The sequence below is a fragment of the Mytilus trossulus genome, chromosome 4 (genome assembly GCF_036588685.1).
Source record: "Mytilus trossulus isolate FHL-02 chromosome 4, PNRI_Mtr1.1.1.hap1, whole genome shotgun sequence".
Lineage (NCBI taxonomy): Eukaryota > Metazoa > Mollusca > Bivalvia > Mytilida > Mytilidae > Mytilus > Mytilus trossulus.
The window spans coordinates 54,974,016-54,999,261 of NC_086376.1; the positions used below are offsets into that span (position 1 = coordinate 54,974,016).

The 25,246-nt window shown below is 31.3% G+C and overlaps 1 protein-coding gene across 3 annotated transcripts in view; it reads left to right on the forward strand.

The window, feature by feature from the left end:
- Positions 1-22,301, forward strand: part of LOC134714005 (protein CEPU-1-like) — a 42,892-nt gene extending 20,591 nt beyond the window's left edge. For 2 of the 3 annotated variants that reach the window (XM_063575259.1, XM_063575260.1), the window contains exons 2-9: positions 1,954-2,144; positions 14,071-14,207; positions 14,854-15,058; positions 16,502-16,654; positions 18,304-18,432; positions 19,448-19,735; positions 21,054-21,203; positions 22,131-22,301. In XM_063575259.1, the coding sequence (XP_063431329.1) occupies positions 2,099-2,144; positions 14,071-14,207; positions 14,854-15,058; positions 16,502-16,654; positions 18,304-18,432; positions 19,448-19,735; positions 21,054-21,203; positions 22,131-22,234 (1,212 nt within the window). In that variant the 5' untranslated portion in view covers positions 1,954-2,098 and the 3' untranslated portion in view covers positions 22,235-22,301. The remainder of the gene's footprint in view (positions 1-1,953; positions 2,145-14,070; positions 14,208-14,853; positions 15,059-16,501; positions 16,655-18,303; positions 18,433-19,447; positions 19,736-21,053; positions 21,204-22,130) is intronic. The other variant, XM_063575261.1, reaches the window with a different exon arrangement.
- Positions 22,302-25,246: the final 2,945 nt, after the last annotated feature.

Here is a 25,246-nt window from a genome sequence, read left to right on the forward strand (position 1 = left end):
CATTTTATAAAGGAAAAAAACAGTTATTTGCAAAAATAAACTGCTACTGCAGTTTAAATGAAATAAATGTATTTTAGTTTTTTGACAAAAACAACTCTTGAAGGAAAATTGATGGACAAAATTGCTTAGAGGGCTACTGAAATGGTTGCCTGGAAAGGGATGGCATTCATAAATCAGAAAACATACAAAAAATAAACCAAAACTTTATTACATGTGAGTTGAGGAAGACCTTCCATCGGTCCCTTTGAATTCGTCTGCTTCTATAACATTTAACATTTGTGGGTTATATGGGTCCTTTTCAAATCATAGACTTTCCTTTGGATGTGTGCTGGGAAAAAAGTAAAATCACAAAAATACTAAACTCAGAGGAAAACCAAATCGGAAAATCCCGGGACATAGTATCATTGTGTGCTCGTTGCCAACGGTTTATCCAGTTTAAGCTGTTTTTGTTATGGTAACAAGCCAAATAAAAGATAGTTACTCTTTTACTCGCAACAGATCTTCTGAAGGATTGACTTCTTATGTTTGATCAATGTGTAAGGTTTCGAATAAACTCATATAATTCCAGGATTAAATTTTGTATTTACGCCAGACGGACATTTCGTCTACAAACGACTGATTAGTGACGCTCTAATCCAAAAAAGTTAAAAAGACTAAATAAAGTACGAAGTTGAAGAGCATTGAGGACCAAAATTCCTAAAATATTTGCCAAATACAGCTAAGGTAATATATGCCTTAGTTTTTTAAAAATTAAAAAGTTTTATAAACAGTTTATTATGAATATGACCATATCATTGATAATTCATGTCAGCACAGAATTTCTGACTACTAGGCTGGTGATATCCTCGGGGAAATAAAACTCCACCAGAAGTGGCATCGACCCGGTGGTTGTAAATAAACTCATATGATTTACACATACAAGATGGTTTATGAATAGTTGACAACATAATTATTGTATAAAATCATTAACACACAGTTTGAAATCAAGTAAGTTAGTAAATGCAATTCTTAAAATTTGTAAAATATTCACTAAATAATAAACCGCCTCAGATGTTATACCAGACTGCAGCACCTGTAGAACATGTTGTGGAAAAAATTGAATGCATTTGATATAACTTCTTTTAAATACTAACAGACTTTTGCACTTTCTTTTTTCTTATGTACTTATTACAGCAACAAGAATTTACTAATAAAAGCAAATTTGGGTGAAATATAACGATTTTATTTACTGCCTTTTTTACTTCTTTCGAATTATATTTATGATTGATGGCGTTAGATAGGGTTTTGGCAAAGAAGTGTTTTTTTTTTTTTTACATCGCAGTCACTTTCAATCAGAGAATGAACTTAAATAGAAATTATAACCGACACATAATTTTGTTTCATATATAGGCTCTTAATGGGATATTTGCGAATAAACAGAGATGAGGGGGATCTTCAATATATAGTCCATGTATATATTGTTAATATGACTATTTAGATTTTAAAAGACTCGTTAAAAAAAGTTAAGTGAATGGAAACGTAACTACTTCTATACTTCAACAGGGAAAGCCGAATGTGTTCCGAATGTATCAATGATTGAATACGGAAAGAATATCAAAATAGGAAAGCGAGATTCCAGAAATTTTGAAAGCTTTAATTACATGATAAGCAAACATTGACTCGTCATTTTCTCTTCAAGTCAAAGTAGATTCTTTTGAAAATTGATGAGTATGTGTTAATTAAATTTCTACTTCTTATGCTATTATGTTTTCATAATAATTATAAAAAGTATTAGAGAATACGCAAATGAAATCTCCGTTTCTGCTAAAAACAATACAGACAATTAATTGTGTACTGTAATGTTTGTTATAAGTACATAAAATTATGTTATTATATTACCCGGGTATATACATTACAAAAATGATTGACAGGTATAGAGAGATTAATGAGGAAAATCACATTTTTTATTTTCAGAATGAAGAAACACGTGCATTCGACGCATATTAGATTTAAGAAATACATATCATTCAAGATTTTGTGAATAGAAAACAGAGGCAGTGATATTATAAGATTTTACTATCATGAATTGGATTTCTATATGAAATAAGCCTATTTAAATATGACACAACAGTATTCCATGTTGGATATTTATGTACTATGTACAGGTATGTATTTTTAATGAAAATTCATTTTGAACTTTCAATTGTATTCATTTTTATTGGGTATATTAGTATAACCCTTCAGCCTTTTCCTATGGGCAATGCATAACAACATATTTACCCAGTTACCATTTCATGGTTTATTTATATATGTATTTTGGGTCAACAACACTTGAAGTTATTATTTTTTTCAAATCTTTTACCAGATTAACATAAAATTATATTTATTTACGTTGTTATTTTAAATCAGGTAATGTGTATGTGTAAAAGCCAAAACTTCAATATTGTTCAGTGAAGTATTCCATTTCCACACTCACTTGAATATTGAGGACATGGCAGAATCAATTTGTGCCAATTAAAGTTTTGAAAAGGTAACTATTGCGCCACTTTCTATTTTTCTGATGATGTCTAGTGCGCCAGTAAATAGAATCAAATTGCGCTACATTAACCTGTAGCTTCTGATATGTTACATGTACATGAGCGACATACTACAATAATTAATTCAGAGATCTTATAAATTGACGAAGAACACTTTGAAAAGAAAGATTTGAAACATGTTCGTCAATCCAACAGGTACAGAGAAAGAAGGAAACTTCAAACACCTAGACGAATTTCAATCAATTCGAATCTCACAAAACTCTTGATGATATTGGTGTTTTAACAAAGAAAGATGACATCAGTATATGGTTTGTCTTTAACTCTGTCAGTCGGTAAATTTCTGGTCCTCAGCATGAATTAATGAAGGAGGAGGGAAGTCAATTAAGTTGAAGTTCATAGAATGGGCGTAATTAGATGATTTTTTTTTATTGGCGCAAATGATATCTATAATTTTTTAATTGCAGTTGTGCAAAAGTAGTATTTGTGCAAATAAGTTGTGGCGAAAATAAGTTCATTTTTGGAGCGAAAAGATATCGCCCGAGGACGGTCAGAATCAATTCGCGCCTATTAAAGTTTTGAAAAGGTATCAACAGCGCTATTCTCTATTTAGAAAGATGTCTTATCATTGTAATGTCAAGGTACAGAAAATGGTCTATGATACAGATTTTGGGAAAATTTAAATACAACTTCACTTCTTTGCATTATATATACATATTTTCTCTTAAAATTCAAAAGTCTATATAAGAATGAGGGTACTTTTTATATGGCCTTCCAAATACCGTTTCGATCCCTTACATCACTGAAGAGACATTTATTGTCAAAATCCGGATCTGGTGTACAAAAATAAAATATTGACGCCTAATGTTTGTGGCATAACATCGTGGCTACAAGTTAATTGTTTTCTGTTTAGTATTAAATTTATATTAAGATCCATTTTGTTACATCTTGTGATCAATTTTATTTGACAATCGCCAATGGCAGTCAGCAGGGTTAAAGAACATCGTTGTTCGACCTGTTAGTCAAATGCGTTTTGTTTAAATATACTTTTTCACTTTTTTGGAAAATGGTGTTTGTGCTGTATTTAAACCCTTCTACAACGAAATTTGTTTTACATGCTCACGTATAAAAATTGCGGTTTTTATCCAACGCAATAGGTTTGAACGTAGTTTCCAATTTAGACTCGTTTATATATATCTAACTATATAGCTGAAAATCGAAATAATAATGCATGTATTCCTTTTATTTTGTGAATAATTACTTTATTGCATATTTGTATCAAAAGCACACACAATTGTCAAACAGTTGTTAAATTTGTACAAGGATTATCAAAACTCCGATGAGCAATCCATATTTTTCTCAAAATGATCACGTCATAGACATCGTTCAGAAGATACCCGTTTAGATCTTACTTTAAGTTATCTGACTTTGATATGCATAATGAGTTCCATCTTGCATTAAATATGGAACGTAAAACCTTTCGGATCTAATTAAATTAATAAAGTGTTATTTCTAACTAGGAATAGTTCTCACACCCTTCAACAGCAGGGGCCTTAGTGTGATACTAGTATACCAAACTATTTAGTTAAAATTATTCGAACAAAATAGAGTTCTTTTTCTAAAGTTTAATGAGGAAACTTTAAAAAACTTGCTTGTGTTGTTCCGATTTGTTTTGATTTTCTTGAGCGTTTTTTTAACCATCAGCCGTGGTTTTCGTGAATCAAAACCTGTGTTTTGTTTAAGACTGTTGTCATCTTCTATATACAATGTATGTCTTTTTATTATTTGTGCATGTGTCTAAATACATTATTTGTCATGTGATTTTCAATTTACTGCCTACCAGGTTCAGAATACTAAGGAGTGCAGTTATTTATGGGAATGACATTTATAGACTGAGAATCATTCAAAAGGTCTTAAACAAAGAACAAACAAAGAACAAGTAAAAAAGACGATAATTATTTTATCATTTAAATTTATAGTGCATAAAATTAAGGGAGACTTAATTGGGCTTCAACAGTTGCAGTTATGTATATTTGTAGGTAGGAGTGACAAGGGTTACGGTTTTATGAATCACAATTGACAATTTTTTTTAATGTCATTTTTAATTTTACAATAATTATTTCTAATCATTTTTAAAACATATTTTTTAGGATGGTGTGTCGGTGAAGAACTTTTAAACGACAAACCCCATGATACAATTGTTAATTGATTTTACAGAAATATCACAAAAAACAAAACAAATAAGTTGACGAAGGTCAGGCATATAAAAGAACAGACTAACACTAATAACACTGTGCATAATTATGCGTCATAATTTTAAAATATTTTCAAACTTCGATCTTAGTAGAATGGTTTACTTTTTACAATTGTGATTCAGTGAGTAGAGAGTTGTCTCATTGGCAATCATACCACATTGTCTTATATCTATGGATCACCAATAGTAAAAAGAAAAGTCACAAAAATACTGAACTCAGAGGAAATTTAAAACGGAAAGTCCCAATCAAATGGTAAAGTTACCATGATGGTATTAAACTACCCCTCCTATCTCAGTTGACCCCTTAAAATATCAGAATAATTTATTAATTTGCATTTGTGTGATGATGTGGATCAGTACTGTAGTGCATTCCCCTTATCTGTTTTTTTTTCTCGGTTAGTTCAGAAATTCCTGAAACTCACAAGAATCAAACTAGCTTATTTCAAAATAGTGGTTGCTTAGGAGAAAATCTTCCTACAAAGAATACGAATATTATACACACTGAAAATATGTTTGGTTAGATTTTTTTTAATTCCGACATCTTTAGTACACCAACATGTCAGCAATAAGAGATTAAGATATCAAAAAGAAACGTATCACGGTCATTTGAGTGAGAATGTGTTATAATTTGATTTACAAACTGTTTTCTCTGTAAACGAAGTGATCCTCCTGTAATCTCTTGCTTAAAACGTATTCAAGTTACATTTTAGATGTTGCACCTAATGGATTTCGTAGTTTTCTGGAGCTGACATTGTTAGCAATGTGCGGTTTGTTTTCTGTTCAATTATTTAATGAAGGGTATCTCTTACATAATTTTACAAACGTTTTCGTCGTTTAATACCAGGGCTCAGCAATCATTAACTGGATAATTACATCTGAAATGTTTCAAACATGCAAAGAGTTTTAGATAACTCACAAGACAGCAGATGGCAAGTGCTTATAATTCAATGTAATTATGTTTGAATTCTAAATAGGCTTTAATTAAGGAAAAAATATCTATGCATTCAAATCTGCTGTGTTCTGAAAATGTTTTTCGTACATACTTGTATACACAGAATCTTATCCTAAACTTTGTATCGTTGAAGATGATTTAAACTATAGCTTTACACGTATGTTAACCACTGATTTTTATATCCATTATATATGTTGTGTTGTGCATTTTTCATTTCATTTTTCACAGTAAAGGTACAGACCGATGTTAGGGTCAGGCAACGTTTGTAAATCAATTTGCATATCACGGTTTTGTGTCATCCTATTCGACGTCAAAAAACCTTGATATGCAATTTTATTAAGAGCTGAGCAGAGTGATATAGACAGTGGGACGGCCGATAATGTGAGTGCTCAATTATCGTTCCCTAACCCGGAAATGTGCTGTAACTGCACAAAGTAAAATGCGACTTGAATTTGCCACACACAATGATTTTGTCATGCACCAGGGTGAAAAAAGGCTGGGGGTGGGATGTCCTTAAAAAAGTAGATGAAAACAAATAGTATTTTCAAACAGTTAACCTAAAAAAGTTCTGAATCAAGATTTTCCCCATATAATTCTAAATTTTAAGAAAAAAAAATTTGATTTATAGCGTCGAAAATCGCGGTTTGCGTGAGAGAGAAAAAATGGACTTGGATAAAGAAACCCTAACCCTCACCCCTTTGAAAGGCGAAAATATATATTTGATGCAATAAAGTCTTTACGAAGCTAGGAAGGGGAAAGACAGGACATAATATGTTTAATTTAATAGTTTACAGACTTATGAAGTGACAGTCGTAAACTGCTTAATTAACGATATTGGACATGTTGTTCTTCGTCCAAACATTATAACTGTTAGATTTATAAAAGCACTTAAAACGTTTACATTTAAGGAAAATACGTGTATGTCTGTCAAATGCCAATACCTAAATCACTGTAAAGTTTATGCAGAAAGCGAGTACTTCTAGTATGTACATTGTCTATATAATGATATCATTCTTACGTGTATTGGATATTTTTGAACTGTACGTACGTGCTTAATTTTAATCACAGCACGTTTTTTCTTCACATTTACTATTCTGAAGTTCAGTTCCCTTGAGGGACTTCATATCCCTATTTATACAGTTGATAACAAGTTTATTGTTTCATATAATACGCCAAACAATAAACTCGAAACATTTATAGATCAATATTCTAGTAGATCATACATATAGATATGAAATAAGAATTAACAATATAATGATGAATAGGATTTGGCAGGTCCCCTTGTATTATTAATGGGACTATTTGAGGTAACATAACAACTATGAACTTTTTCTTTATAACATCAACATAGTGTCTATTATATCAGAGACATATAATACATGTATTATATGTCTCTGATTATATATATAAAAAAAAAAGAAAGAAGCGCTATTGTTGTACTTCATGTATTATCAAATATCGGATCAGCTAATTTCCGGTCGGTTACTCAAGGCCCAGTTGCTGACATGTTATACAATTTTAAACTGAAGTTTATCAATATGACACAATATTGCCCATTAAATATGACACACAAAAGTTACGACTTTTCAATGCTAGCAGAAATGAAAGATTATTTGTTTGGAATGGTCCGATCTTGTAAAATTGGGGCACTTATTTTCAAATCTAATGAGAGGTATTTTTTTCGCATCAATCCTGGTATTTGCCTTCACTTTCATTAATAAAAGTCTAGGGTAAAATTTATGGCATAAAGACTCTTGTAATATCTAATAAGAGGAAGTTACGTAATGTACACTTTCAAACGTGATAGGTAGGGTTGTGGGTTGTAAATTGCATTCAGCATTAGCCAACTTTTGTCAATTTTCGTATTATTTTTTGCAATGTTATAAAACTTTACGGTTCCATATGCGAATAATTAAAAATCATATTTACGATTAAATCATGTCATATTTTCCTTCTTTATTTCAATCAAATCGTTATTTATATGATTTGTTGATATCAAAAAGTGATTTATTACAAAAAGAGAATCAACGTTTCAGCTAATTAAGAAATTTACTTGAGCTAATAAGATTTTAGAACGCAAGTGTTTCAATATAGCTCGAAGGAATTCTTTTAACAAGAGAAAATATTATTGTTAACTCTAAGAATAATTGATTCTTAACAAATAGTTATTGAATGCGATTTTGACAGGATAATTGTTTTGTTAGAGATTTTCTCACGTATCGATTGAAACATACACGCGAACAAGTGTTCTTGATGTCTCTTTTATAGCAACGGGAAGAGGCAAATAAATATCACAACTACCGATTATCATGCAATCTTCGTTTCATTCCCCAGCATCGAATTTACCTCCCAGTAGTTTTGTTGAAATCGAAAGATCATTTGTATTATTATTAAATCATTCAGAATAGCTTTTATAAATACACCCTTATCACTAAATGTTGACGGAGGAGAGTTCCTCGAAGTTTCATAACAGAAGCTCTCTTATAATATATCCCAAAATACGTTAATTTGGTATAAAGATAAGGTTACAGGTAAAGTGACATAGGTGGATCCAGGGAGGGTTTTTTTTATGGGAAATTTGGTTGATTATATAAGGAATCACTGATGCGTGACTGGATCTGCCACTCAGTGAAGTAAACTTTTAAGATCATTTAATGAAAGGTCTCTTCATACCGAGACTCAATGTTAATAATTCTTTAAAAAGCAGAACACGCACACTTTGTGAATTTCGTGCGTCCAAAATGCTTATTTAGATTTTCCTTTATTAGGAACGCCCAAAGTCGAATATTTTAAAGCCAAGTATGCCGACAGAAGAACTGAATCAGTTGAAGAGCTATATCCAGTGGCGGATTCAGAAATTTTCGTAAGTGGGTGCCCACTGACTGCCTAAGAGGTATCCCGCTCCAGTCCGGCATGCTTCAGTAATTCCTAATACAATCAACCAATTTTTTTCTAACAAAAGCTGGAACCTCTCTAAATCTACTTCAGATATCACCAAAAAGGCCAAATATATAATTAAAATATACAGCCAAACCCATTTAAGGTCAATGTTGCCTATTAAAGGGGAAAATGGAAGTATTTTATCGGGTTATTTTCGTTCCGTTTCTCAACTTTTTGTGAAGCATATTTATATGACAAAATGAAGGAAGGCGTAAAAAACGGTCATATTGAATTCTTTTGTTAAGTTTGCCATTACTAGGCTACACTTTTACTATATATTTCAAAAAACAACCACAAAGAATAAAAGAACCGACACGAAATGAAAAACATGCAAAACTTCGTTGGTATCAATCATGTATCTATATATATATTACTAACATTTGGTCTGTGTCATTGATATAGTTAACTTTCAGCCCCTGAGAGTACAATCGGTTAAGTTTATTGACACCGAAAGTGATAATTTTTTCTCAAATTGAAAATTATGTAATTTTCCTGCTTTCCCAAACATGTCAAAGGCTTAAGATCGAGTGCTTTGCTGAATCATACTTTTTAAGTAAGATACGAATCGGATGTTTAAGAATGGAGAATGTGTTATTTATTTCCTTAGTACATATACTCACACGTGTGGTATTTTAACCAAGTCTTTATTTAACTTGACGCAATATTTATTTGCCTATGGCTATCCGCATACATATTTCCGTACACAGCCACTTTACTAAATTGTTATATTGAAGATGACTCCTAAATATTCCAGAACTTTCTTACTACAATACTAATGCACAAGTCGATGGGTACCATGGGATCTCTGCGTATCAGCTTATATTAAGATCAGTGATGTATTACCCTATGGGTATTAAATCTATGTTTAGATATAACATATAAAACATGTATACTGACATTTTAAACCGATGCTCAGATCAGAAGTACCTGTTTCTTAACTACCCTACTTCCAGGTACCAGTGCAATCTTATACGCATTATAATATAACGTTCTTCTTGAGCTTTGGATACAAAGTCGTGTTCTAATTCCAATAAAACTTTGGCTACACATGATTGCTGTTACAAGTAAGAAATTAAACTGTCACATGAATTTTGAACAACGCCGGAGTTCATAATGCACAATTGTGTTGGAGCTGCTCGCCAGAAAATTGAACAAAAACATTATAAATGTAAGTTTAAATGAGTTTGGTCTATTTTACTGTTAAACTGTCGATTTTCTATAACGTTTTGGTTCTTAAAAACAAAAAGGCGACATTTCGAGCATGTATTGTATGTCAGCTTCAACGTACAAAGGTTCAAAATATTCCTATTAGAATCGAAATAATTCTATCATGTCTTTAAGTTATATTTGTCAGCATTTTAAAATACATTTGTACATCGCTAACACTCGGTATTAAGATGTTAACAAATGTAATGGCTTTTCATGATAACATAAGCATACAATGAGCATAGAGCATGGCATGGAACTTCAGAATACACATAATCGCTATTCATTCCATTCCGGGTAAGTTCTAAAATTACACATCTTTTTCATCCATTCGTCACAACTCGGCCGATTCCGTACCCTCAATGCTTTTTCATCCAGGTGAAGCTATCTGGGACCATGTTTAAACAATGGGTGCTTTAAACAGTTTCGTATAAAAAAATAGGGGTTATTTCCCGATTAAAATAACTATGAAAGGAAACACCTTTTTATTTACTTAATTGATGAACAAGTATCATGTTTTTGTATATAATTGTAAACATTTAGTTAATTAGCTTTCAATTAAAACAGGTTGATTGATTAAAAAAATTTTACAAATTAGATATAATACATGTTTTATTATAAAACGTCTGAATAATAGTCAACGATTTTTCCCACGAGGGCGCTGGATCGTTACAAGTAACGATACATGTACACAATAAAATAAATTATATAAACGCCTAAAAAGTGTACATAACAACACCAATAACACAAAAAGGAACTATAAATGTAATTATTTATAAATATTTCGGATAACAGATATCCTTCGTCAGTCAGATTCTGATGTGAAATGAATCATCTTTGAGTCTCGTTAGATTAAACTTTTACTAAATCTTGAATTATATACAATAAAAAAAGTCAAACCGAACATCAGTTAAGACGCTTGCATCATTGCAAAAATATGTTGAATATGAAATAGGTTATATGACTAATTACATCAGAGAGTTCAAATAAATGTTTTAAATAAAAATAATAATGTGCGATATGAACTAGCACAATTCTAAAGCTTTCACAGTCGATAATTATGATGTTACAAGAAAGATTGCGTCAATAAGAATTCCAAATAAACAGCATTGAACGGTCTTATTTCTAAATAAACAGCACTGAACGGTCTAAATTTCTAAATATTTCAGATTTGACAACTGTAGTGTAGTAACATTAGAGTCTGCGATGTTTAAAATAAACGGCCGTTTAAAAATAATAACACATTTTGACTAAAGTAAAATAGTTGGACGTGGCTTGGTACTTATACATCCCTAAAAAAATTGAGCAATTTAGATTGTTATATTCAACAGATATATTTTAGAGATGAGTAAGGTAAAGAAATAAAAACGGGGACTGTAATAATAAGTAATATAACCCAGATGTGAAGCACTGCATGGTGTCGAATTACATCTTTTCATTTATCCCATTTGGTGCCAAAGTTGTTAATTTTCTTATCCAAAATCTTTCCCGAGTAAGTCTATCCTCCCTAGACCAAGCAGAGTTGTGGTCAATGATAGTAATGGTCAGTCGATTGAGATCTGCCTTAGTGTGGCCAGGGGATCTCAAATGTCGACTAAGAGGGAGGTCTGGCTTGCATTGGTAGTCGCTACGATGACCGTTCATTCGTTTGTGAAACGGCTGTTCTGACTCGCCAACATACTGTTTACCACATTTACACTGTAGGAGATACACAACATTAGTAGTCTTGCAATTAACATTGCAAAATATGGTGTATTCTGTACCAGTGGAGTGACTGTTAAAAGTCTGGGTATCCAGTATTTGTTTGCAAGTCAGACATCGTTTGTTTCCACAACCCTTACAAGAGCCCACTGACGAAGAGCCTGCTTGAGAGCATAACTCAGCTCTCACCAGCAAGTCTTTAAGGCTTTTGGGCCTGCGGAAAGCCAGTACAGGTGGCTGGGGAAAGATCTTGGATAGTTTAGGATGTTTTTCGATATCTTTCCAACTTTCGCGGATAAGGTGAGACAAGTTGTCAAATTTTGGATGGTAATTCAACACATGTTTTATTATATATATATGTTTTATCTCTGGATAGAACTTTTAAATTATATTAGAAGTACGCTTTATTTTTATTTCTTTTAAACAAGAGAGAATTTTGATTCCAGTGATATATAGTTTTTTACAAGTATCTTTATTATTAAACCATTCCTTCACATATGCATGCTCCCTCAAAATATGACGACATACTCCGGTCCACATTGTACGGTCTGGTCGATGTCAGGCAATAGCTAGATGATGTACCTTGACATCCTGTAATGAAATATGAAAATATGGATATTTACTGCCATGAATCAGTATATTTTACATTATGACCATAAAAATGACATTAAATAAATTCAAATGTCATATAACCAGAAAAATTAAATGAACAATAGGCGCCATATTTCCTTATTTACTTTTGTTTTCAGTCAATCAGCTGGACTCTGATGAACTAAAAAGTGCATTAACTGAAGAGTATATCGGCAGATGGTTGAACAACTGGAGAGGAATTATATTTAATGAATACTTTAATAGCAACCTCAAGCAGTTTATATCATTGTCCTTCGTGATCAAATAAATCATCGCTCCTAAAACTGTAAAAGCAACATTCCTAACTACTAATTTTCGGTTTTTTAACCTTAAGCTTTTGCGGTTTTAAATGGCTTTAACGGACAAATCAATATAGCATTTCAAAACATACAGAAGCTTTAATGTTTCTCTAACACATGTCTCACAGATTTTCCATTTTCAAAATAAAAACCAAAATGGATTTTTTTTTTGATTTGTTAATGTAAATGATTTTTAAAACAGAATGCCAACAAGAACATTATCAGACGGTACAGTCGTACATTTAAAAATGTAATTTTATATTTTGCAAGTTGAAGCCTTCAGAACCATGTTTGATTGTAGAGAAATTCACCATATTAATACATTTTAAAATCTGGTATGTCATGTAGTTTAAACATATTTATTTATAGCGGCTTGGGAAATAAGTTATTGCAACTTATATTAATCCCTTTCAACCTTGCGGGTGCAAGTGGTGCCTTATCGCGGCATTAGCATACTCTATTTCGAAATCTTCAAGGGTGTCTTTTACGTGCAAGAGATATGACTCTCTCTTAACAAGGGTCAGCCATTAATCGTCCATGAAGGCCATACTCGCAAATTGTGTTAATGGAGAGCCGATAATACAATCCCTTAAATGTTCTCACCGGATCGGAGATCGAACCAGGAACTTTTGTGTTAGATCAAATCAGATTGAAATGTAAAACATGAAGTAATTAACATCAGAATAAAAAAAAAATATAATACATCTTGAGATTTCTTCAATGTCCAGTTTAAAAATATAAAAAGAATAAAACATAGCAGTTAAATCTAACAAATGCGTGTTCTTGTTTCATTGCAATTGTCCTATGTCCTTCCTCTGTACTATTCTATTTTTCTATGTTTGATTCTTCAAAACGGTTGTGTTTATCTCCACTACGTGAAATCATTAAAGAGCATACACAATGTTGCACATGTAAACAGGAAGACCCTTCTGAACAACATTTTTTCACAGACATAGGAATATTTGCTTTTAATTACAGTATTATATTTTTCAACAACATTTCCCTTGTCATCGCTTTATTTACATAGAGAACGGGATTTGACGACCTTGACTACCCATTTGGGTCCTGCATGGTCGGTAGCTACATAGAGGAAGGGGGTTGACGACATGGAATACCCGTGAGGGTCTTTTATGGTCCGTAGCTACACATTTTTGCAAATCATATTTTTGGTGCATATCACGTTGTTTCTTGCATCAACTTTGTCTGAAAGCTGCAAAAGGTTATTGGAAAGGATGAAATTATTATCATGATTTCCACGAGTTCAAACTTACTGTATGGTTATATTCATATGTCACATGACACCAAAAGGCTTTATGGTAATATTCGTATGTCACATGACACCAAAAAGCTTTATAGTAATCTGCGTATGTCACATGGCACCAAAACACTTTATGGTAATTCATGTCGCATGACATTAAAAAGCTTTATTGTAATCTTCGCATGTCTCATGACACCAAAAAGCTTTGTGGTCATATTCATGTCACATAACACCAAAAAGCTTCAATTGGTATTTATTCATTTTGATTTGGATAAATTTCGTTGTGTTTCAAATTTATATATTTCTTTGAATTTCAGTATTGGTAGTTATGGTTGGATATAACTGTAACGGATATACATATCCAAGATTTGACACTCGACCACTAAACGTTACAGCTGTAGCCGGACAAATGAAAATTTTGCCTTGTGCAGTTGAAAACCAGCAGAATTATACGGTAAATTTTTTTTAAAGATTGCGTTGTCTTTGTATCAGATACGATATTTGACTTTGGAATTTCAAAAATGGCCGCCGATACTATGGAAAAAGCAAAAATGTCAAAATTTTTAAAATGCTTCAAATTTGAATTAAATTTAACAAAAAGGATAATTTGCATGTGTTGATGCGCTGTTTGACCTTGGAATTTTCAAAATGGTTGTCGTTACCCTGGCAATGAGGAAGGGTGTCATCCGTTTTTGCAAGCAATTACAAATCTAGTTTTAATTGGTATACGAAGAGGAGGATGTATGGATTAATAAATGAGACACCAGCAAATAGCATATTACGTAGTCATCATAATAATTAATCTGGGACTTAAACGGTGATTAAACTTAATCGTTTTGTAAGCTTGAAGAAATGCATGTTACAGTACATTGTTCCGACATTTAAAGATTTTTTCAGTTCAACATTTTTTTGTCAAACTCAAACAAGAATCATGAAAATAATGAATAATAACAAATGTGTACTTCAAACTCTTTAACATAGTAATAAAAAAGTGTAACCTTGTTTAAGAACCACAAAAGTACGTATCTTATGCAGTGGCGCAGTAATATATAACCTACCAATTTAATTTGTACAAAATTACTATATCTGTTATATGATAGGTCGCCTGGATGAATCCGAAGAAAATTTTAATATCTCAAGGGGATAGAAGATTAATGGACGATATACGGATGGATATAGATCGATCCACCATTCCTGACTGGAATCTCCTAATTCGCCAAGTACGATATAGCGACCATGGAATGTATACATGTACCCTCAACACTAAACCAGTTCTGGTAAAACGTATTTATTTAACAGTGTTAGGTATGTTATTACATATGCATTACATCGAATATACATTACGCGTCAAGAAAGAATGACATACATTCAATTCCGACATGCGTCAGCATGCAAGCACGATGATATAACCATGCACTATTTTATTCCTGAGCTGTGTTTGGCAAAATATTTTGAACTTTGTATTCTAAACTGTCTTTAAATTTGTTATTCAATTGACCTTTTAAACTTTTGTTTTAATCGAGTCACCAATAGTCTTTTGTAGAAGTAACGCGCGTATGGCGTACATAATTTTAATCCTGGTGTCTGTGATGAGTTTATTGATAAGACATAAATAATATGTTTAATATTATCTGATCCTGGTACCTTTAATAACTACTGACGCCTGAATTTAAAAAAAATCTTCGTATCTATCAAGTGTATAAATAAAAGAGAAGCGAAAGATATCAGAGGGACATTCAAACACTCAAGTCGAACATAAACTGACAACGCCATGGTTTAAAAAGAAAGAGTAAAACAGACAAACAATAGTGCACAAAAAACACAACATAAAAAGCTTAATACTGAGCAACAGAAACCTTTCAAAAACTGGGGTTGATCCTAGGTGCCACTTATGGGTCTTTAATACAGCGGGAAAAATCCGTTCCCGGAGGCGTTCTTCCGCTAGCACCTAAACAAAAATGTGTACATTTTATATTAAATAGACGTCATACTATACTCCGAATATATATATAAAGGAACTCAAATCAAAAATCATACAAGAATAAGAAAAGTCAGAGGCTCCTGACTTAGAATAAGCGCAAAAAATGCGGCGGGGTTAAACATGTTTTTGGATATCTCAACCCTCTCCCTTTACCTCTAGCCAATGTAGAAAAAAAAACACAGTAATACGCACAGTAATCTCAGATTAAAAGAAGTCCGAGTCTGAATAGGTATCAAAAGAAAGTAAACAAAAATATACATGTCCAAGATAACATTTTCACCCATACATATGTAATGAGCATTTGCTTTCTTTTTTTCTCTCGTAAATTTCGAATTTCCATCAAAATCCTCATTTATTTAGATGTTCGTTTCTTATGCTTGCATGAAATGAACATGTTGGATAATAGGATTTTACCGCTCGCTTAACCTCCGTAAGGATATTTTTTTCTTGGAGGCAATGTCCCCTAGAAGAAATATGAATTCAAACAGCTAAGCGAATATTTTTTTGGGGGATGGGGTGGGACTTTTGCAAATGATCAAAAGGAACAATTATATCGACATTTCTTATATTGATATTATTTAACAACGGAATATATTAAAACATTGTCATTTAAGCAGTTGCTGTCGCCTTGCTGTGCATTTACGATATTTTAATGTTTATCAGTTATAATATAGTTTATTTATAATATTTAACGTCTATGGCATGATAATGATTACACATTAGTATAAACTAAATTAATTTTCAAATATAATATTTTTCTCTGATAGTACCCCCAGACATCAACGAGTACTGGTCGAGCTCTAATCAAGTTGTACGAGAAGGCTCAACAATTCAACTAACTTGTAACGCGACTGGAAAACCTCAGCCAGAAATTTTGTGGTTTAGAAAAACTGTGTATAGTAAAATAGAGAAAAAAGAAGGTAAACATTGTATACAAAATGATTTATTGATTGATGGTTGTGCTTAACGTCCAGTAAAAAATAAAAGAAATTATAGGAAAATAATGAGTAAAACAGAGAAAAAGGGAGTAAATTTGAGAAAAATGAAACTAAGATAAATATTGTTTAGTTTTACATATTTAGTAGATTCTAGTGGAAATTCATTTACACGGAACGTATGGAGCGATTGGACGATATGCAAGAACGCATAGCAATTAATAGTATATTGACTTGACATATCAACGATTGAAGGATGAGACTTAGAAACGTGGAAATGCGACACTCTGTCGAGGTTTATTCCCGTTTCGTGCCGAATCCTTATATCGTTGTTATGTCAAGTCAATACACTACTATTATCTTTATAATGCATTCTAGAAAAAAAATATTTGCAATTGTGAGTTTTTGTGTTATTGTTATTCCTTTGATTTAAATATTGGGGGAAAACCTTTAGACTGAGGCCTCACATCTGGCGGAGAAATATATACAACACAATGATATGTACATTGCCTGTTGAGACCAATCTATAATCGTGAACGAATTCGTTTGAGTATGGACTAAAATATCAACAATAAGCATGATTCATAATAATTTATAGGTTTTTAACCAAAAATATCAACAAATGAATTTTGTTTTCCCTACAATTTTATAAAGAAATAAACTTTCGTCATTCCACTCTTCATTGTATACGTTGGAATGTTAATATTCAGGAGGAAAAGTGATATCGGCTCAGTGACTATATATGACATAGAAATATACAGTCAACGCATTTAAACTGCTCAAATAGAACGAGTACAGTATAAAATACAATAAAGACCAGCACCATTGAAGTACTGTCGTGACAAACGAACAAATTAAATATATAATAAGTAGCAGGAATTTATTTGAAACGAAAATTTTGTCTCACAAGAAAACAGGTTTACTTTCTAGCTAGAAACCACCATAGTATTGTTGGGAACTCATGCACCAAAGAATTTTGGCCTTTTACGATTTTTTTCCCTTGATTAAAAAAGATTGTTTTGCACATTTAATAATGTTTTTTTTTGTATGACATGTATTCGTATTCCAAACATAGAACCCAAAGACAGAAAAAGTTATACTAAAGTAATATATTATGATTAAATGCGTACAATTTACTCTTACTTGTATGCGTAAATCTTAAAAGGAAGTTCTCTCGGAAGAATTCGTAATTATAAACAAAATAGTTCCTGGTATTCTGTTTCAAACTTTAAAAGCAAACACTTTCCTTTGAAGAACACTATTTATTTACCTTAATATATTTTAACGATAACAAATATTTAAATCAGTCATTTCCTGATATATAAATACCTGAGTAGCCCATGTCGCATACTTAGTGACCTCTTTATTTTTAACAGCCTCACTTGACCATGGAGAAAGTAAATTGAGTTTATACTTACAATAGTTTTACATACATATATTTAAATAACCAATACAATAGATTTCACCTGATTAGCATCACCGTATACATTGTATTACATTTCATCACTATCATATAACTTGTTCACTGAACAAACATGTTGATTTAAATTTGAAAAAAAACTATATATTTGATTGAGAAAAATGAGTTATTATAGTTTGAATTTGAAATTTATCTAAATATTGTTTGTACTCAGCCTTAGGTAACCCTGGAGAAATATTAGTGATACACAATATATCAAGAAACTGTGACGGAACATATGAATGTGTAGCATCTAACGGAATCGGGAACGATGTCTCCAAAGAAATATATGTTGATGTGCAGTGTATGTATAAATTATTGATAAGTATTGCTGAATGATAAAGCTAATATGACATGAAAAAAATGTCAACCAAACATCATTTAAACTAAAGGAACATTGCATGTAATATCAAAGGAGTTATTGGCGGAAAAGATACTAAACTAGCTTTAAATATCTTAAATATTTTTTGAGGGTTAGCGCTATAGAACCAGGTTTAATCCACCATTTTCTACATTTGAAAATGTCTGTAGCAAGTCAGGAATATGACAGTTCTTGTCCACTCGTTTTTGATGCGTTTTGTTATTTGATTTAGCCATGTAATTATGGATTTTCCGAATTGATTTTCCTCTAAGTTCAGTATTTTTGTGATTTTACTTTTCAAAAGGGAGCAAAAAAATAGAGGACAATACATGAATCAAGAGCAAACATAAATGCGGGCATATTCACATGCAAGATTGAAAAAACCCACTATCGGTACATTGTCAATGTACTTTCAGAAACAATATGATGTATTCTTACATTATGTGGTTGTAGAGTAGTCAGTATAACTTATTATAGATAGAGTACAGACTCACGAAATTAGTCTCCGGAAATTGTAAAAGAGGAGCAAGTTAACATTATGTGTTGTTAAATTCGATGCATCTGATATCCATTTTTTCAAAATATGAATGACACAAAAAAACTATACATATTTTTCACTAAAAAATGTCAAATTCAATTTTCCTTTTATAGACAATGATACTGAAAAACTAGAATCAAGAAGCATAGAAATTGGAATATTTTTGGTTGAAGCAAATCATGACTATTTATTTAACGTTTTTTAAAAATTCATATTAACTGATAAAATTAATGTTGATTATACTGTACCAAGTCAGGAATATGACAGTTGTTATCCAATCAATTGATGTGTTTAAGCTTTTGATTTTGCCATTTGATTAAGAGCTTTTGAAATTAGCTCGGAGTTCGGTATTTTTTTTGTTTACTTTTTCGAGTATCTGTATTTCGATAATTTGTCATGTTTCACGTTTCTGTCCTGTAGTTCCACCTGAAGTGCATCTTTTAAATAAGAAGATAAGTCAACGTGTGGGGAAAGAAACAATTTTATCATGTATCATTTCTGCGTCACCGCAAGCAGTTGGAATATGGTACAAAGGAAAGGCACCTGTCGAACAACGCTGGGATATACGGACAAATGTTTATGAAGACGAACCACATACTCTTACACTTAATTTAAGAATAATGAGCCTTGAAGAAAAAGACTTTGGTCATTATACTTGTGAAGCATCAAATGAATTAGGTGGAGATAGTGAAACCATGTTTTTATATGGTATGTTTTTTCTAAAAATACTTATGACGAAAATTAAGCGGCAGTTTCGTTTATGTTTCAATGAATGTTTTTTTTTAAACTTAAAAACTGCTACAATAGAGTTAAAACTAAGGATGTTCTACCTCAGGAATATTTTAACTAAGCTGTATTTGGCAAAACGGTTAAGAATGTTGGTCCTCAATGCTTTTCAACTTCGTACTTCATTTGGTCTTTTTAACTTTTTTTTGGATTCGAGCGTTACCGATGAGTCTTTTGTAGACGAAACGCGCGTCTGGCGTAAAAAACAAAATTTAAACCTGGTTTCTATGAAGAGTTTATTTGAATATCTCAAATTGGTCAAAACTTTTAAAGCCTTACATTGGGTAATACAGTTATATTATTTATAAAGAAAGCAAATAATAGAACTGTCAAATTTTTCTTTTAAAATGAATAACAATATTGATGAATGTTAAAAGACAGTCTTCCTGTAACAGTTGTAATAGTAGCTTGAATTTGGGGTATTCGAATCGACTGCAATGTTCTCATTTTCCTTACATAAATGAAGTATAATCGATGCAGTAGTAGTGATAGACATAGGCGAAAAATGCCAAGGAACATTCAAATTTAGAAGTCGAAAATAAACTGATAACGTGGCAAAAAAAGATGAAAAAGACAATCAAACAAACAACAGTACACAAGAAATAATATCAAAAACCAAACACTGAGTAACACAAACCCCAGGTTCATATATTTCCAAAAAACAAATGTGGATACAAAGGGCTAATTCATAAACGTCACCATGGTATTATTTGGGCTTAACATTTTGGAGTAAAGATTACTTTTTTGCTTATTACTGATTTACCTACATTATTCTTAAAGATAACAAGTAAAATGTATCAATATAAACATTTGACATGAAAAATAAACATATTGAATTAGAAATACAACCTCCAAAAAAAAAACGGTCATTAAAAATCATGCTAGCTTGAGATATTACAATCTTTAAAGGCTATTAGATTTGAATTTAGGACTAGAAACAATCAAGTCAGGAATATGACAGTTGTTGTCCGTTCGTTTGATGTGTTTTATCATCTGATTTTGCCATTTAATTAGGGACTTTCCGATTTTATCTTTCCTCGGAGTTCAGTAGTTTTGTGAGTTTACTTTTTATAAAACACCAATCTATAGGATGAACACCAGTTTTAAATATTAGCACATCTGCTTTGCACTTTAGACTAAACAATCGCAACACATTAAAATACGTTTGTTTGTAAAAAACGTTATATTTTCAAATAATTTACTAAAATAAATTACGATTTCTTTTGTTTCTCGTAAACAGAAGAAAAAGCCCGAACAACGACACCTTTTGCTCATTTTACAGAAGAGATCGTATCCGTAGCTGCAGTACCAGACCAATCTATACATAATGGTAGAAATAAATACCCATACAAAAAAGACAACAAAGAATACCTGCAAGACATTCCGAAAGGTACACTTACTTTACTTATATTTGAAATAGTAGTATTTATCGTTTCTTCTAGTATCACTAGCTACATAATTCAATGTACATATAAGCTTTTATAATGAAAATTTACTGCTGGGATTGATACAAAGGAATACTTCAAACCATGTTATCTGATTACATACTTTTTGTTTAATAAAATTCAAACACCTGTTCTAAAGAATTAATTGTGCCTTGATCAAAACTATTTTGTCCGTTTTTCGTGTTTTGAAATTCAATCATTATGGAAACTTTCTTTGGTATAATGCCTGTTATAGTGTTCTGCTTCTGTTTGACTCCTTTGTAGATCTAAACTGGTGAATGGTAGGAAATGATTTAAGTTAGACGTAAAAATGTATAAATTGTAGTACCTATTGGGAATTATAGAATTCGATCATGAAACGAATTAAAAAAAAGTAATTTCCATATTTTTCGCTGTATTTTATGTTGTGTTCAGAGGAAAAAATATGAATGAAACGACTCTGAATTGTGGAGCTGGTATCAATTTAGACATATCAATTATGTACTAAATATTAAATGTGGCGGTAATTTTTCATGTCTTGTATCTGACAGTTGTTTCCTCAAGTCTAAAATGGGAAAGTTATAATATTGTTCATATACCTTGTACCAAATCCATTCGTACTTCAATCAAAAACAGTTATAATATGTAACTGTTGCGTGTCTTAATATTGACATTTATGTCACGTAATAAAAAGTTCAGGAAAAATCATATTTACCGCAATATATTATAAGATAATGGGAATCGGAATTGGATTTTATTTGAATTCATACATTCGAAGTGAAAATCGCATTTTTTTTCATAAAGAAATTTTCAAACTAGTTTTGCCGGATTTACATATTGAATTGGTAATTTAATTTTATCCTGGTTTTATATATAAATATTTTTCTTTGTAGACCCCGTGTATCAGTATGCTGGTGGGAACGGATCCTCTAGAAACCATTTACAATTTCTCTGTTTACTGTTGTGTCTATCATTGGTATTAACTGCTGGATTATAAAATTAAATGTCGCTTAATGACGAATCAATCATACAATCAAAATGTTTACTTCATGGATAGAAATGTGTAGAAATGTGCCAATCAAGGAAAGATAATTCAACTGAAATATTGAATATCAAACTTAACTGAAAGAGCTGTTTTAAAGATAATGATAAATAATCATTACATATTTTATATTTGAGATAAGGTTACTTTGTAAAGTTAAGCAGTCAAATTAAATTGGCAAATACTCGTTATATACAAAAACAAAAAATAAAAAAAAACCATGCAGTTTTGAGACGATAATATCATATTTTAGTGAAGAACTAGAAATGAAATGTGAAAAAATTAAAATGACATTGTCTCAAGAACAGAAGAAGTATGACTTCATGAGAAAATGTTTAATACGCAAAAAGTAATGGAATGTCTTATGCGTGTTATGTTGTTTGGTCAAGACAAAAGGAATATTAAAATGCTTTATTGGAAATATAATCGACAGGTCGTGCCAATCACATGATACATTTAAATATCGTGGTGAATTTGAATGTTTTGTAATATAGTATATATCAATGTGTAATGCATGCGCGACATAGACAACTATGAAAGGAAAATGATTATTTATAAACCATTATGAATGAAAATGTTGAAGTCATAATACGAATGTTGTTATTTTTATGAGAGAGTGTTATTGTGTTGATTATCTAATACTGTTAATTATTAAACTTGATCTTTTTTTTTTATTATGTATCATTTGACTGATATATTGTTGATATTCATTTATTGTTGGAATTCAAGTATTTCAAAGTATATGTAAAATATTACATTTATTTCATATGTTTGTTTGAATCAACTGGAAATGTCGTTGTGAATATGTTTTATCCTTGTTTTATCATTGTAAGTACTATAAACGAGTTATTTTCACAATATTTTATTCAAAGATTTAATCAGTGGATAATTCAAACATATCTGTATGATTCTGAATTATGTATATGTAATATTTGTAATAATTTCTCTAATCATCAGCACAATGTTTTTCGGAAACAAATTTGTGTTCTTCCTTCGCCTTGATTAGAACTCGTACTATTGAGATATCGAATCAACCACATAGACACTTCCATTATGGAAAAGGAAAAAATACAAAATATCAATCCTTCTTTAAGGATTCTTTATTAGCTACATCAATCGTAGGAGACATCCTTACATTTGTAGCATCTAACTAGCACATGTCTTGTTCTTTGTTTCTAAATATACTAGTTTTTAAAATAAGTGTTTCACAGACTACACAAAGTTGAACAACTAGATGAAATTTTCTAAACAAATTTACATGTCATAAAAAACTTTCGTTTGCTTTTTTTCCCTTTATTTTCCTTAGTAATCCTTTTACCTTTTGGTATGTGCGTTTTTTCTTTCTACAGTTTCATATAAATACTCGCCAAAATGTAATACTAAATATAAGATAAGGACTGAACATTTATGTACATAATATTTATCTTATACTAATTTAAGGCGCAATTACTACATAAGTAAGCCGCCTATCAAAACCAATAACAACAACATACATTTTGTAGCCTGTACTGTGTCCAGCGCTCTCGACCACTCGGCCTCCTAGAGTGAACTCAAAATTCAGCTTCGTTGGCCTAGTGTTACTATTCCCGTCAGTAGATTCTAGAGTTGAAGCACAGTTCATAAAATATTGATGGAATTGTGATACACGGCTGAAAATACATATTATATTATAAATATGTATATTCTAGCTCAGAGTGTCTTATTATATTCCAATCATTTCATTCTTATCATTTTGGCTCTTTCATGTTTAATACTAAGTTTGTAAACCTTCAACCTAGAGAGTACAACAATGAATGACTATATGTATTCAGGTATCTAGCTTCTATTGCATTAAGTCCCTTCCGGAGAATGATTTGAAAGAAACATTACATCTTATATTTATATTTTAAGGAAAAAAACTGATGTCACACTAAAAATCTTGTTATTCTATACACGGTCGTGAATGAAACACCATTCATAATTGATTCAAAAGCAAAACATTAACATCTTGAAGACGGATTTGTGTACACGTGTTATAACTTTAACGCTTTCAATACCAGTTGATGCGAAATTTATTGAAAATTCAAATGTAAAGAAAATGTCCGAAATAAGACTCCACAGACTATTTCAAGGAAACAAAATGAAGAAAAAAATATATGAAAATCAGAAAGCCAAAGATAAAATGAAACAACACCAATAAAACATCGGTTAGCAAGTAGAAAACTTCATTATTACCATCAAAAACGTTTGAGTAACACATTATAATGGGATTTTTTTAAGATGCTTTATCATTCAAAGTTTTTTTTTATTCTTTCAGAGTTGTAATTAGAAAGTAGCATTGAAAATAAAACTATTCTAAAATATCAGGAGATGAAATATTTATTATAGTTCCAGATTCATTCTTTGTTTGTAACTGCAGGTTTAAATAATATATTTAAAAATAAAGTTATCCATGAATTCCCAAGACCAAATCTTGTTTAATGTCCGCATTAAAAAAAAAGACAAAAAGGACAAATGCAGAAATTGCAATATTTTAAACATTTTATTAACGAATCAACATTTATAATAAGTATATTACAAACACAAGAGGCAAAAGCATTAAGTACATATATAGCATTGATACCAAGATAGTCAAAACTTGATTCGATGAAATTAGGAAAAAAGGAAAAACCACTAAAAACAAACAGCCGACCACTGAAAGGAAACTGATGGTTGACCAACACAAACCGACTTGAATAGTGAAAAGTGAAATATCAAAAATACCGAATACAAAACGAAAGTATCTAATCAAATGACAAAATCAAAAGTCAAACACATCAAACGAATCGATAATTGTTATCAAATGTACCAGGTATAAAGTTTTGTAACAGGAAATTTATAAAAATGGCCATACTATTGATATTCATGTCAATACCAAAATCTTGACTACTGAACTGGTAATACACTCCGTGACGAAACGTCCACCAGTAGTGGCATCGTTTCGTCTAC